Below are 15,432 nucleotides of genomic sequence, written 5' to 3'. Positions count from 1 at the left end.
CACTATTTTGGCCAGGTTTTCTTTGTTGTTCCCTTAATGTAAGTAAGTAAGTAATACTTTATTCGATAAAAAAATCATCATAAAAGTGTACAATTTTTACAATACAGTAAGAAATAGAAACAGGAACCCACCAATCCTTAAATACAAACAATCAACAACAAACAATCTACATGTTTTGTTGTGTTAGGAAGTGGTCAGGTGCACTGTATTATGTACAATTGGCAATTATATTTTTTTAAACTATAACAAAAAACATAAAACACTACGAGTCCACAAGGTGGTTTGACCAGATTTTTATTTTGTTCTCGATTTCCATTCAAGTGCATTTATAGTTTAACTTAAACATGCAGAAGAAACAAAACCAAACAAAGGTAGAAAGACAAACACAGGTTCTACATTCCGAAGATGCAAGAAGAATACGCAAAAAAGAGTGCACAGTGGAACACCAGAAAGGACACCTTTAGGACACAGCCTGGTGGAGCAGAAAAGAAGTGCTCTTGAAAATTGTAAGACTGCCTGTGTTGAAACAAAGAAGATAAGGTAACAATATTACATTTATTTTAAAAGTCTATGCAGTTTACTATGGACTGGAAGGCATTGTGGATACCTGTCTATCACTTTAAGGTGGATACCTGGTTGTTCCTTTAATAATGTGAATAGATCGCTCTGAGTAAATGGCCATGCCATCCTTACATGAACATTCACTGTGATAATCCCTTTAGGAGTTTGAATATTTTACTGTGGATTCCATGCCATTAATGCAATAAAGTCTTAAGGTTTGCTGTCGTTATAGCTGGAAGAAGCTATGTGTTATTGTTAGATATCGAGTATGCCCCTTTAATATTTGTTGTTATCAATAATAGTTGAAAATATTGTATGCTCCAAGTGATTTATATGAGCGTGTGTGTTGGGTAATGAACCATGTTATAGTAATGCAAATATCTACCCAGCCATTTAGAACCTTCTTACATTTACTGCAGATATGAATATCTGTTTGCTCCTACAAAAAGAAACTACTTTCTGCAGGGATATATAGATATAGAATATAATTACTTTGGACACTCCTTATAGGTTTTCTGTTGTCAAAGTACTACCATGGTGCTATAAGGTAATGTACATATTTAACCACTACTTTAAGAATGTCAATTCTTTTCTGAGCCATATTTGATTGACAACATACATGAAAATAAAGGCCCCCTACTATGAATTAGTTAGCATATACCAGACACCAACATTAGCTAGTGTCTATGGAAAGAACATATTTTTATGTGATCTGTAACAAAGTGGGGATCGCTCTTTTTTCCAATATGTGTACCATGTAGCACACTTATGGGATGTTGTTTCTTAAAAAGGGCTAGATCCCATAATATGAAACATCCTTGGGAGGCAAAACACCCCAGTTACCCATTACTTTAAAAAGCATATTTACTGAAAACAGCACTTAGATAGTTTAATTTTCCCTGTGCTTTAAGTGTTTTCACTGCCATTTGTTAATGTACAGAGATGTGGCAGCCATCCTGAAATCTGCAAACTTCCCAATCCTTGTTTTGTGCTCCATCTTAAAAAAATAGATGTTATTTTAAAAAATGTATAAAACTGAATGTACTTTTTAATTAACTGTTTTTTCATTTCAATCGATTTTAACCTCTCAGAAGATACTTATTTACAAGATGGGAAAAGATTAATGAAATAAAAACAACAAGATGTCCAGCCAGGCAATTCATTGTAACTAAGGCTTACAGCCCTTTTATATTTACAAAATTAAATTTACAGAGGATTGAAATGACTTAGGAATCAGCTCTGTGATGGCCTCCACAATAAGATAGTATTTAGGATAGTTAATATAGTTATGGATAAAAATTACTACAAACAAGTACACATTTTGAATTTTAAATCAATGAACCGATTTTGAATTTTGAAGTTCTAACTTTTCGGAAATTGAAAGTGCGGATATGCTTAGTCAGAATCCCCAAATACTCTGTACCTAGAAGCCTGAAATATATGTTTTAGGAATTAAGCTTATAATGAGCAGACGGTTATCTTGTTTGATTTTCATTAACATTTCCTACGAATTTTGCCGATTTCATATTACAGACTTACATTTTTTTAGTATGACATTGTTATTACAGTGGTTAACTCTTCCCTGCTTCATAACCTCTATGCTGAAATATTTGATAATGCCACAGGTAAACTAGCTTTAAGGAAATTGAGGGTCTTCTGCTAACTCTGCCTCTGAGCTATTGGAGTTTCTGTAGCTCCAGGCGTTTCTGGATAGGGCAGTGGGGTGACTTGTCTACATGCAAAATTTGAGCTCTCCAAGCTATGGAATGTGACACTGAATGTTCAAATGAAACTCCTAGATTGTACTGCTAATGCTCCATTGACTGAAAAAATCAAGAAAGTTTATTAATAAAAAACAAAATGGAGCTCTCCAGATCAGAATAATTTTAAAATGGAAAATCAGGGGTAGTCTTGATCTACTAAGGACACTCTTATGTAAAGATGTTTTTTTGGAAGAACAAAATATTAAAAAGAGGAAGAATTAGTAAACCGCAGCTGAAAAAAATACGCATAGCAGGATTTTCATAACTTTTTCATTTGCTTTCGGTAGCGTGCATTTATACAACATTATGAGTGAGCATTTCTCACTATAAACCACGATTTCTATCACCCAGGTCTGTGCAATGAAAACAATGTAGTTAGGAGTACACCAATTGTGTCATATGTAAGCAATTTAAAAAAATACATTTCTGATGCACATTTGTTTCTTTGACTATTATATCTTCATCAGGTTTCATGCATTTCATTGGCTCTAGGTAGGAGTGGTGGAGACCAAATCTGTGAATGAAACAAAACATTATCTTGGATATACAGTAGTATTTAGAAAGCAAATGTAAAGCTGGAGACTACGTAGAAGCTGTGTACTAAGAATAGTCAGGCACAGAGGTAGGCTACCAATTCCTATTTGTTATCACACTTTATACTTATATTTCGTTGTACCTCTTTTCAGCTGAACTTTATGTCAATGCAAAGACAAGATATGACTCCTGTGCTCCCAGTATCATGGGATTCATTAATTAAATTCTAAGGTGTCTTTGAAGCAAGTATGCAAGTGACAAACCCTATGCTCGGGACCAAGAGTATCCTTTCATTTGGAGCAATATTATATAGTCCTTCACAAACGGTGAATAAAATGTCCTACCAAATGACCTAGGGAGTCCTCATTTTACTAAGCAGATCATAGCTGTAGACAGGTGCTGCTGTGGGCAATAAATTGACCCATAATAGTGAAGCTGAAGAGCAACACACCTGGAAAGTTGAATATAGGACAAAATCAAAATTCCTAGAAAAGATTTAAAGGGACCATCCAGTGCAGTGAATGATATCACAATACATCTTAAAACCCCAGCAGAAGTCATCAAACAGAGCAGCATTCCTGGATGCCTATTGTTGTTATGCAGGACTGGGTGAAGAGTGTTTTTATTCTCTACACTGGAAGGCCCTGTAATGCGGATTACTATAATTAGTCATACCTATGCGTTATATTAGAGGTGGAGCTGTATTGTGGGCTCATCTATTGATTAGAACTGAAGTGTTTTGAGGAATCAATTAAATCAGATAAAGGGTAAAAAGTAGCGATTTATTGTTTCACTTATACCAGATGAAGCAATTAGATTTACTATAAAGTACTATTTTGTGCTTTCTTTGTGGTTCATGGAATGACTCCATATTTCCTTTACCGCTGCATGCATCCCTTCAAAACAAATTCCCAATAAAGGTTTGAAACAATCAATTCTGTTCACTCCTGTTGCGAGACCATCCCTCTGCTTTGTTTGATGAACACAGAGAAAGTATGATTATGGGCATTTGTTTTGGAATGCCACAGGATTTCGAAGAAGAATTTTTAATAACCACTACTTTATGCTACTCTAATTTCCTTATATTACCCACAAGTCTAGCGTTTTGATACACTCTTTGCATATTTAATGGTGATCAATTTCGTAATATAGGCATTGTCTGGAATGTATGTATATTGGGAATACCCATGAAATTTTATAGAAAACCCTCATCCACTCCAATATTTTAATAAAGAAAATTACTCGAAATGAAAAAAACTTATTTTTTCAAGCAATATCAAATGGGATGATATGGGCGGGATAGTGAGGTTTATGGAGTTTTTCAATGGTGTTGTCTTTTCTTATCTTCACTGATGAGAGGGAAAGAATAATGAAGTCGCTCTTTACTCAGTCCAGTGGCACAGAATGAAATTCAAAGTTGGTACTCTAGAGGAGGGCATCTTTTCTGATAGGGAAAAAAGCATTTTGCCCACCTTTAGCGTGAGGCTGTCTATTTTATTTAAACAGTCTTTCATATGCATTCCAGACGAAGGTAATGTCTGACTGGGGAGTTGTTAAAGTGCTCATAACTGAGGAAATATTCTTCTTCTGAAAAAGGTAAACCAAAGATTCCAAATATGCTGGATTTCCATTTATTTTCCCTGTAGATGTTTTCATCAGTAAACAAGCATTGGCATAGCCAATAGGTCTCGCCTTTGGGACCTTATAAGTGTTTAGCCATGCAACAGTTGCATAACTAAATACTTATAAGGTCCCAAAAGCGAGACCTATTGGCTATGCCAAGCGGCCGCGAAAGTGAAAGTAATCGCGGTAAAGCGCGGCGCGCGTGCCCGCGCACGTGCACTGTAGCTCTAGGCTGGCCTGGTAGCACTTTTTAGAGCCCTCTCAATAAGTCTCGCCAGACCAGCGCATGCCTGTGTCAACACCTTCCCCCCACCCCCCAGAAATAAACCAGCGGTTAGATGAAACTTTTTCTGCGTCTCATCGGTAGAACTTCCTGTTTGCATGAACTCGTCCATTCTAAACCGCTCGAGAGATCAGGGCAGGTCTGTCAAGAGTGTCCTACTGTGCCAGCCCTGGCTGCTGCCTGAAATACCACAGTCTTCAAAACCGTTCATAGGGAACATAGTCATGGGTGATTGTTTACTGATTTATTTCAGGGCTGAAACAATGCTGAGAAAGTTGATGTTCTCGTTATCAAATTCTAACACTGTGATGTTGCCTTCTAGCAGTGCCTTCTCGCATTGCCATGGTAGCAATCTGTCCTTAACAACATGTCACAGCTATTTATATTCCACATTCCATAAGGATTTGATTTTTGTAGGCTTTGGTCTGTTCGTGCAATGCTTTCACAGGTTTCCACAAGTGTGTTGTTGAATGCCCCCTCCAGACTCACAATTTCCGCAGACCTTTATTGGATGTGAGTAGAAAAGCATACTTTCGGACATATATCTTGACAACGCCTAACCATATATTCTCTGCAACAAAATGCAGAGGGTCATTAATGTGCAAGTCTTTAACGAATTCCAGAGAATTTTGACAAGTAAGAAAGTTTTTTCTGGTTTCACATTTGCCAGAGATTTTGGAGTAGAATAAAAAGTTTAGTAGATTGTTTTAGACTTCTACAGTGCGGTATATTTCTATGCGAAATTGGTCTTCCTTCGGAGTTTCTTCAAAATATTTCGAATCATCTATTTGGTGAAAAATAAAGAGTGGGGGATGTGTCGGTTCAGAAATGCAGAATAAACTGTGATTATAAAACACTATTGTGAATCATTGTACTCATAATTCAGTTTGGACTGCCAAGTTGCTGCTCACCTCAATAAATAAATCAATAAATACTATTCTCATTCAACTAGACTAATTTTGGCAGTGATATTACGACAGTGTTCGATATAAAATGTCCATAAAAGAGGAGGCACCTGCATCCATCAGTCCCCTGTCCTACAATAAACAAAATGACCCAAGAAGAACGTTACAAAACACTTGCATATTTTCCCATATGTTGTTCTTTTGCTTAGTTTTTTTTTTTTGCAATATAGTAGGAAACCCTTGCCCTTTGCAAACAAATGTCATACATACACAGAGAAGAATCCCTCCCAACCCAGTCCATGCACACCCACACACACCCACACACACACACACACTCACACGACTACCCTGACTCCATCCGTGCCCCTCAACATTGACAATGTAGAACCTTGCACAAACGTAAAACAGAATGCCACACCTGTGTGTAAAACGTGCAACTTCGTGTGCGACACATGCGGTGTGCACTCACGCCACTAGCTGTCATTGGAAGATACCAGTGTCATCTGAGAGGGGTGGAAAGATCCAAAAAATGGAACAGAGCAAGTTTGAGTGCTGCTCTGTTCCCCTTACAGGATTGAAAAGCAGAAGGCAGGACAGCACAAGAGTCTCCCATCACTGCTGGGGAGCGTGGATGTGGCCCCTCGAGGCACCCACCCCCTCCATTCCTGTGTCATTCCATGGCTACTCTAGGTGTAGCTGATATCTCAGTCATTGAGGTTGGAGCCTGGGAGCTCATTTGTGAGTGTGTGCCAGTGGTCCACCGTCTTGTCTATGACAGACATGCATTCGGTCCAGTGCTTCAGGCATTCGCCCTTAGAGTTCATTCCTAATGTGACACCACCTGCAGAAAGGAGGAGGAAACAAGATGGCCGATGAGTGTGTGGATGGAGTCTCGCTTCTTTGGAACACTAGATGAAAACCCATATCCCCGATAATTTGTTTTCACTCACCGATGAAGTCATTCGATTTCCCCAAGTCATAGTCCCATACAGTTATCTCCAGGCTTCTCTTAGTAAGTTCATTCTGCTCTATCTCATAGAAGAACTCCTGCGGAAAGCCAGAATGAAAATAATGAACAAGCCAGGAAGCCATAAACCGGTGATTTCACCTTGGTGGAGATTTTCAATGTGTTTGGTGTGGGTGATAGAGGTGATGGTTGGTGATACAGGAGATCTCTGAGGAGATGGCAGACGTTTGGGTGATAGGGTAAGCTCAACGGAGCCCTCAGATTAAGGGTCTGGACGGAATACAATGGATGTGGGTCATGCAGGTTTAAGAAGTTGAAATTACTGTTGCACCAGAATTGGTTAACATTTTCTGATCAAGTAAGGGTCATTACAGAATATGCTACCTCAGCGTCCACTTTTAGGAGGAAAGAAACAGGTCCCGAATTTGCTGGATAGGTATGAAACCAGTAAGCTGTAGTAACAGATGTATGGAGCTTTGGGGCATGGGGCCTGACTACGAGTCTTACATAACGGAACCCCTGGGTGGGATACTGCTCTTCCTGATTACAACTGGGGCCGTGTCCCACACCTGGATTTCCCAGGTGTGGAACCTACAGGCATGGTTTTACCAGCTAGAAAATCCATCTTGCATAATTGTAAGAGGATCAGCTACAATCGTAGCCCGGCCCAAGACATTGCCTGATCCCCTCTTAGGGCACAGGGAGGAAGGAACCCTCACCTCTTCTAGTGTAGAGACTGGCCTGTCACCTGACAACCTCCCTAGACTGTCTCCCACCTTGCAGCCGGTCGCCTGATCCCATTGACCACACCCTCAGGGCAAGTGGTAAATGATAATGTTTAACCACTCAGAATTGGGAAAGTCATGCATAAATTGACCTGAAGGGTATTATCTCGGAATAGACGTATGCTAGGTGCAGTATTACTTGCTGGAAATGGCTAAGTCCTCTAAAAGTAGATTAGACACAGCCTTGAGTTCTAGAAAGATTGGTAAGTGTCCTCTGGATGGAAAACATATAAATAAAACGTTCTAGTGAAAAATACTCCAAGATGGTCAAACTACTTTCCGTAAAGTGCATGAATCCATGAAATAACACTGGATGCAGTCCCACCACTAGCATGTTAAAAAATGGCAATCATTTTTATAATTAAATATGAAAGGGAGAAAATTACAGAAAACACTTGTTATTCAATAGTCAATTACTACTGTCTTTTCTATAAATACTATAACCATGCAGGAAGGAGCAGAGAAGGCTGGCCGGCGAAAATACAAAGATGAAACTGAAAAGACTGCAATTAAAAAGAAGACAGAGGTGGCGGGGGGGGAGGGTGGATAAGGGAAGGGAAAATGCACAAGCATCGGCTTTGCTTTGCCAATGTGTTTTAGCCATATTGTACACCAGCATGGCTGCTGTTCAGAATGGCTAAACGCTACTGGCATAGAGGAGAGAGGCGTAGAGTAGATTGGAGTGTTGTAGAGTTGAGTGGCGTAGAGTGAAGAGGGCTGTTGTGGAGTGTCGTAGAGTGGAGTGTCTTAGATTGGAGTGTTGTGGAGTAAAGTGTCGTAGAATAGAGTGTTGTGGTGTAGAGTGGCGTAGACTGAAGTGTCGCTGAGTGCAGTGGAGTAGAGTGTCGTAGAGTAGAGTAGAGTATTGTGGGGTAGACTGGAGTGCCGTAGAGTGGAGTATCACTGAGTGCAGTGGAGTAAAGTGTCATAGAGCAGAGAAGAGTGTTGTGGGGTAGACTGGAGTAGACTGGAGTGCTGTAGAGTGGAGTATCGCTGAGTGCTTGGATTAGAGTGGAGTGTTGTGGAGTAGAGTTCAGTGTTGTGGAGTGGTGTAGAGTGGAGTGGTGTAGAGTGGTGCTGAATGGAGGGGCATAGAGTGGAGTAGAGAGTTGTAGAGTGGAGTGGCATAGAGTGGAGGTGTGTCGTAGAGTGGAGTGACGTAGAGTAAAGTAAAGTGGTGTGGAGTGTTGTGTAGAGGGAGTAGTTTAGTAGAGGATCATAGAATGGAGTGGCATAAAGTGGAGTAGAGTGTCGGAGAATGTCAGAGTGGAGGGTCGTAGAGTGTCATAGAGTGGGGTGGCCTAGAGTGGCATAGCGTAGGGTGGAATAAAGTGTCTTAGAGTGGAGTAATGTCTGAGTTGAGTGGTGTGGAGTGGATTAAAGTGTCGTGGAGTGGAGTTGCATGGAGTGTGGAGGAAAGTGGTGTGTAGTGGCATAGAGTGTAGTGTCATATCGTGGTATATGGAGGTGTAGAATGGCCTAGAAAGAAGTAGTATACAGTGTCATAGCGTGGAATGGCATAGAGTGGAGTATAGTGTCATAGAGTTCTGTAGAGTAGCCTAGAGTGAGTAGAATAACGTAGGGGGAAGTGCTGTAGAGTGGAGTAAAGTGTCATAAAGTGGCATGTCATAGAGTGAAGTAGAGTGTCATAAAGTGCTGTGTCATATAGTGGAGTGTCTTAGAGTTTAAGGGCGGTGAGTAGAGAAGAGAGGCCTAGAGTTAAGTGGCACAGCGTGGTGTATAGTATCATAGAGTGGAGTGGTGTAGAGTGGAATGGAGTAGCGTGTCAGAGTTGAGTAACATAGAGTGGAGTGGCGTAGAGTGACATAGAGTGGAGTGGAATAAAGTGTCTTAGAGTGGAGTAGTGTCAGAGTGGAGTGGCATAAAGCGGAGTAAAGTAGCAGAGTGGAGTGGAGTAAAGTGGCGTAGAGTGTTGTGTCGTATATTAGCATAAGGAGGTTGAGAGTGGCCTACAGAGAAGTGGTGTAGTGTCATACAGTGGAGTTGAGTACAGTGTTAGAGAGTGGAGTGGTGTAGAATGGAGTATAGTGTCGTAGAGTGGCCTAAAGTGACAGAGTAGAGTTGAGTAGAGTGTCATAGAGTTAAGTGGCATAGAGTAGCATAGAGAGGAGTGACATAGAGTGGAGTGGCGTTGAGTAGAGTTGAGTAGACTGGAGTGCCGTAGAGTTTCATTAAGTGCTGTGGAGTAGAGTGTCGTGGAGTAGAGTGGAGTGTAGTAGTGTGGAGTGTCCTTGAGTGGAGTAAAGTGGCGTGGCGTGTCGTATATTGTCATAAGGAGGTCGAGAGTGGCCTAGAGAGAAGTGGTTTAGTGTCATACAGTGGAGTTGAGTAGAGTGTCAGAGAGTGGAGTGACGTAGAGGGGAGTATAGTATAGTGTTGTAGAGTGGCCTAGTGTGACAGAGTGGAGTGGAGTTAAGTCATAGAGTTAAGTGGCATGGAGTGGCGTAGAGTGGAGTGGCATAGAGTGTAGTGTAGTCGAGTGGAGTGTTGTAGAGGGGAGTATCATTAAGTGCCATGGAGTAGAGTGACGTGAAGTAGAGTGTAGTATCGCTGAGTGCTGTGGAGTAGAGTGGAGTAAAGTGGAGTGTTGTGGATTAAAGTTCAGTGTTGTGGAGTGGTGTAGAGTGGAGTGGAGTGGTGTAGAGTGGCACAGAATGGAGGGGCATAGAGTGTAGTAGAGTGGAGTTGTGTGTCGTAGAGTGGAGAGGCTTAGAGTGAAGTAAAGTGGTGTGGAGTGGTGTAGACGGAGTTTAGTAAAGTGGTGTAGAATGGAGTGACATAAAGTGGACTAGAGTGGAGGAGTGCAGAGTGTCATAAACTGGAGTAGTATAGAATGGAGTAGAGTGTCATAGAGTACAGTGTCATAGAGGGGATGGTAGTAAAGTGTCATAGAGTGGAGTGGCATGGAGTGACATAGCATAGAGTGGAATAAAGTGTCTTAGAGTGGAGTTGTGACAGAGTGGAGTGGTGGAGAGTGGCGTAAAGTGGCATAGAGTGGAGTAGAGTAGCATGGAATGAAGTGGAGTGGCATAGAGTGTAGTGTCATATAGCGGCATAGGGAGGTGTAGAGTGGCCTAGAGAGAAGTTGCGTAGAGGAGAGTGGAATGGCATCGAGTGAAGTATAGTGTCATAGAGTGTTGTAGAGTAGCCAAGAGTGAGTAGAGTAGTGTAGAGTGAAGTGAAGTGCCATAGAGGGTAGTAGAGTAGGGTGGTGTAGAGTGGAGTAGAGTGTCATAAAGTGGTGTGTCATAAAGTGGAGTGTCTTAGAGTTTAGGAGCAGTGAGTGGAGCAGAGAGGCCTAGAGTTAAGTGGCATAGAGTGGTGTAGAGTATCGTAGAGTGAAGTGGCATAGAGTGGAGTGGTGTAGAGTGGAATTGAGTAGAGTGTCATAGAGTTGAGTGACATAAAGTGGAGTGGCATAGTGTGGCATAGCGTAGAGTGGAATTAAGTGTCTTAGAGTGGAGTAGTGTCAGAGTGGCGTGTCATACAGTGGAGTTGAGTACACTGTCAGAGAGTGGAGTGGCGTAGAATGGAGTATAGTGTTGTAGAGTGGCCTAAAGTGACAGAGTGGAGTTGAGTAGAGTGTCATAGAGTTAGGTGGCATAGAGTGGTGTAGAGAGGAGTGACATAGAGTGGAGTGGCATAGAGTAGAGTTGAGTAGACTGGAGTGCCATAGAGTATCATTAAGTGCTGTGGAGTAGAGCATCGTGCAGTAAGGTGCTGTGGAGTAGAGTGGTGTGCTGTGGAGTCGAGTGGAGTCTTGTGGAGTAAAGTGGAGTGTTGTGGAGTAGAGTTCAGTGTTGTGTTGTGGAGTGGAGTGGAGTGGTGTTGAGTGGATTGGAGTGGAGTGGTGTAGAGTGGTGCAGAATGGAGAGGCATACAGTTAAGAGGCATAGAGTGGAGGGGAGTAGTGTGGAGTGGAGTGGACTAAAGTGTTGAGAAATGTAGAGGGAATTTAGTAGAGTGTCATAGAATGGAGTGTCAGATTGGAGGGTCGTAGAGTGGAGTGACGTGGAGTGGCATAATGTGGAGTGAAATAAAGTGTCTTAGAGTGGACTAGTGTCAGAGTGGGGTGGTGTAGAGTGGAGTAAAGTGTCGTGGGGTGTCCTAGAGTGGAGTAAGGTGGCGTGGAGTGGCATAGAGTTGAGTACGGTGGGGTGGAGTAGCAAGTGGAGTGTCAGAGTGGCATAAACTGAAGTAAAGCAGCTTAGAGTGGCATGGAATACAGTAGAGTGGAATAGAGTAGAGTGGTATAAAGCAGAGAGGTTTAAGGTAGAGTGGAAGGGCATAGAGTGGCATAGAGTGGAGCAGAGTGTCGTAGAGTGGAGTGGCATATGTATGGTGTGGTAGTGCACTGCCATTGCAGACAACACATTTTCATTTGAAATGACCATTACATTTTGCGCAGACATACAGTTTTACCGATAAAATCATATTGCATAGAGTGTCAGAGTGGAGTACAATGTTGTAGAGTGGAGTGGCACAGAGTGGACTAGGGTGTCGTGGAGTGGAGGGGTGTGGAGTGGCATAGTATAGAGTGGGCAAGATGTCAAATTGGAGTGGCTTAGAGTGTTGTGGAATGGCGTAGAGTAGAGTGCTGAGCACTGGTGTAGAGTGGATTGGCATAGAGTGGAGTGGTAGAATATTGTGGCATATCGTGAAGAGGAATAGAGTGGAGTAGCAAAGAGGGAGTGGCGAAGAGGGAGTGGCATGTCATAGACTGGCTTGATGTGTCAGAGTGAAGGGTAATAGAGTGGGTGGCGTGTAGTGGAGTGTTGTGGAGCAGATTGGCAAAGAATGGAGGGCATAGAGTAGCATAGAGTGTCGTAGAGTGTTGAGGAGTGGTGTAGAGTGGAGTAGCGTAGTATGGAGTATGTATGTTGTAGTAGCATACTGCCATTGAAGATAACACATTTTCAATTGAAATGACCAATACATTTACACATTCATATGGGTTTACTGATAAAACTATACAGCTCACAAACGATAATGTGTGGAAATGGCATCATCTAGTGTATTGAGTTGTTTTGATTGTGTTAAAATATTTGTTTCCACCACACTTCAGAATTACAAAAAATGTGCTCCATTTGTGCTTTCCTTATTCTGACATATTCTGAAATATCTGCACAGATAATTTACAGATATTTACATTTTGATGTGTTCTAGAAAAAAGCCTTTCCTTTCACAATCCCAAAAGACAGTAAGATTGTCACATAAATCATCACACTTGGGAGTCAGAGAGGGAAAAGTAAACATCAAGCTTCCTCGGCAGACAGAGCCTGACATCTGACTTCAATATGTGAATGCACAGCAAATGTGACAAGATAAGAACAGAATAAGAAGACCTGTTTGCAGAAAGCAGCACTCGTAGAAGAGAACAAGGATCAGTGGTAAACAGGCTATGCTCCACAGGAGGGACTAACTCAAACAGGATAGCCTAAAACAAATAAATCCAGGAAATAGAAAGCAAGTAATTGTGAGTTACAAATCACAAAGCCAATGGCGAGTAATGGGCAGAATGCATTGCGAGGTCAGCTTTCAGAATGTCCCCAAGACGTCTTTAGCAAACCCCATAGCTGTACTGTCTGGTTGGCTCCAACCTTAAAAGAGCACATGGGAAAGGAAGGCACAAGATAGGATCTAACTGATCTAAAAAATATAGATTTGAATGAGTCTTTTTCCATAAAAGACATTCATCACAAATGCACTAGAAATCTTGGTAAATATAAGTGATGTAGAGAATTCAGAATAAACATGCGCAACTGGAATGTTTTACCAGAACAACTTTCTTCATTTTTTTTCCCTTTGAATAAGTGACATTCAGTAAGATGCCTGGTCCTAACCTATTGATGTGGCTACACTCTTGCTTGATTTGTGAGCTTCAGTTACTAGTTGTATGTTTTCTAAGAGACTGAATACTGTTTGTTCGCATATCGAAGGTAAATTATTTTAGTTGGGTCCGTTTAAAGGGCTTATTTGACTACCACTGCCAGTCAGCCAGGTTCTACATAAAATTCAGTCTCCCCCTCTATTGTTACTGGTGCATGCTGGTGTATGTATCTTGTCTCTTTCCTTTTCCTTGACCTCAAACACAGAGTGTGAATAATTGTTGGCAACACTAACCTGGAGGCTTTTTTGGATGATAAAAGAAGGCCGCTGCACTGAACAGGGAGATGGAAGAGCAGTGAAGAAGCTGAAGTTAAGCAAAGTATCCACCAGAGCGGACATTGCTAAAGGTAAGTAACTTGATCCTCATCTAAATAGATAGATACTAAAGCAGTACCTTCAAAAAGCGATGGGTCTGTGGAGTGAACTCAAATAAAAAAGTCTTGCTGAATCAAATGAACGAAGTGTCCCCACCACCAGACCAGAATTGTTTTGTGAACGTATGCACTGAAGCCTACATTGTTAAATGGCAGATTTCAAGAACAGTTACACCTCATGCCACTGTAGTTGTAGCGCCTGTGGCCTTGGTGAAATGTCCTTTCTGACCTTCCGGATGTTGCTTCTTGGCCAGTGTGTAGCAGATCTTGATGCAGAGGACTATACATATCAACAGGGTTATCTTCTGCACAGCCTTCCCTTTCTTTGTTCCATAGAACTCCACAAAGAGCTGGACATCCACTTGATCATCCTTAGTATGATTGATATCAAATATATTGAAACCCTTTTGGGATCCAACCAATAGAACTCTCCTTCTGTTTCAAGTGATGAGTGGGATGCTGGTAGCATGATCAATTGCCCAATGTGCAAGGGAGTTACAACTTTAGGCAAGAAGCCCCTCCCGATTACTCAGCACCAATTTGTCTGGAAAGAAGGGGGTGTAGGGTGGTTGCACTGAAAGTCTCCAGTCCTAACACATGATGGGATAGCATTCAGCCAACACCACCTCCTTATTTTGCCAAACATTCCACTCTACTTATGGGGATCAGTTCCCTTCTGGTCTCTGGTTTTCTTCTCCCAGAACGTCTACAGAGCTGGCATCCATGTGCCCTCACCGTCTTGCTTTCACAGTAAGATAGTCGCTGGCCTGTCCAGCAAGCTCCATCAAATCCTTTCACTGTTGCAGGGTCCCACCAAGGACATAACAAAAGACATTCCTCACTGGCAGTTTGTAACCCTGCATACCCTACACCATATTTCCAGGTCACGTCAGTTCCCCCTTTCTGGGCCGGAAACCATTGACGTCGGGCTATGAGCACTCCGGTACAGATTGCTGTACACAAGAGATTAGAGGAAAGAGCACAGTGTTTTTCTCCTGCAGCAGTGCGAGCTCAACAGTGTACAGCAGGTTCTCGCTTCAGCTTCTTTTGCTACTATTATCAACAGGACTGAGGCAGCAGCAGGGCATCAAAATGTCCAATGAGGAAGTGCCGGTCTGCCACAATTGCAAGGCAAGTAGCCAGACAATCTCCGAGGTCAGAATATAAAATGTATAGACCTTGATGGGAAAGGATCCAGTAAAGCCTCAGATAAGAAGACCCGCCATGTCACGCCCCCATAATGAATAAATTATTATAGCAGAACAGAGTCTGAGAACTTCACTTTGTTTAAATCCGACGTGCATTAGTTACACTGTATCTCACACAGCTTATTTGCTTTTTTCCCCTTGCTTTCGACCACACCAACGTTTAACCAAATAAGATTTGGAATGCCCTTTTTTTGCCCTTGCCTTTGAGATATACTTGAGTTGGAAGGAAGATTGGATTGTGCCTGATCTCGCTTACAAGGCAGCCTCGCTAACTACACATTAGGGGGATGTGAGGGAACCTATGAGGAATGACTGATTAAGAGGATATCTGCTAAGTGGGCTGGATTCAGCTGATGGAGATCTCAGCAGAGAGGTGCATGTTGTGGGTGATGAAGTTCTTGGACGAGATGTACTGGTTGTTGGGATGGAGGTGTTCTCTAGGGAGATGTGTAGGGAATAGGTGGTGTGGATCTATACTGAGATGAACTGACTGTGGCAATAAAATGATCCCTGCAGTGT

General features: G+C 41.9%; 1 protein-coding gene across 1 annotated transcript in view; it reads right to left on the bottom strand.

The window, feature by feature from the left end:
- Positions 1–286: 286 nt before the first annotated feature.
- DOC2A (double C2 domain alpha) overlaps positions 287–15,432 on the bottom strand; it is a 930,537-nt gene continuing 915,391 nt past the window's right edge. Inside the window, exons 10-11 of the mRNA XM_085618777.1 lie at positions 6,620–6,716; positions 287–6,510 (exon numbers count right to left, since the gene is read on the bottom strand). Of these exons, the coding sequence (XP_085474903.1) occupies positions 6,374–6,510; positions 6,620–6,716 (234 nt within the window). The 3' untranslated portion in view covers positions 287–6,373. The remainder of the gene's footprint in view (positions 6,511–6,619; positions 6,717–15,432) is intronic.

The sequence above is a fragment of the Triturus cristatus genome, chromosome 7 (assembly GCF_964204655.1).
Source record: "Triturus cristatus chromosome 7, aTriCri1.1, whole genome shotgun sequence".
Classification (NCBI taxonomy): domain Eukaryota; kingdom Metazoa; phylum Chordata; class Amphibia; order Caudata; family Salamandridae; genus Triturus; species Triturus cristatus.
Note: the sequence above shows the minus strand (reverse complement) of the source record. Positions and strands in the feature narration are given on the sequence as shown.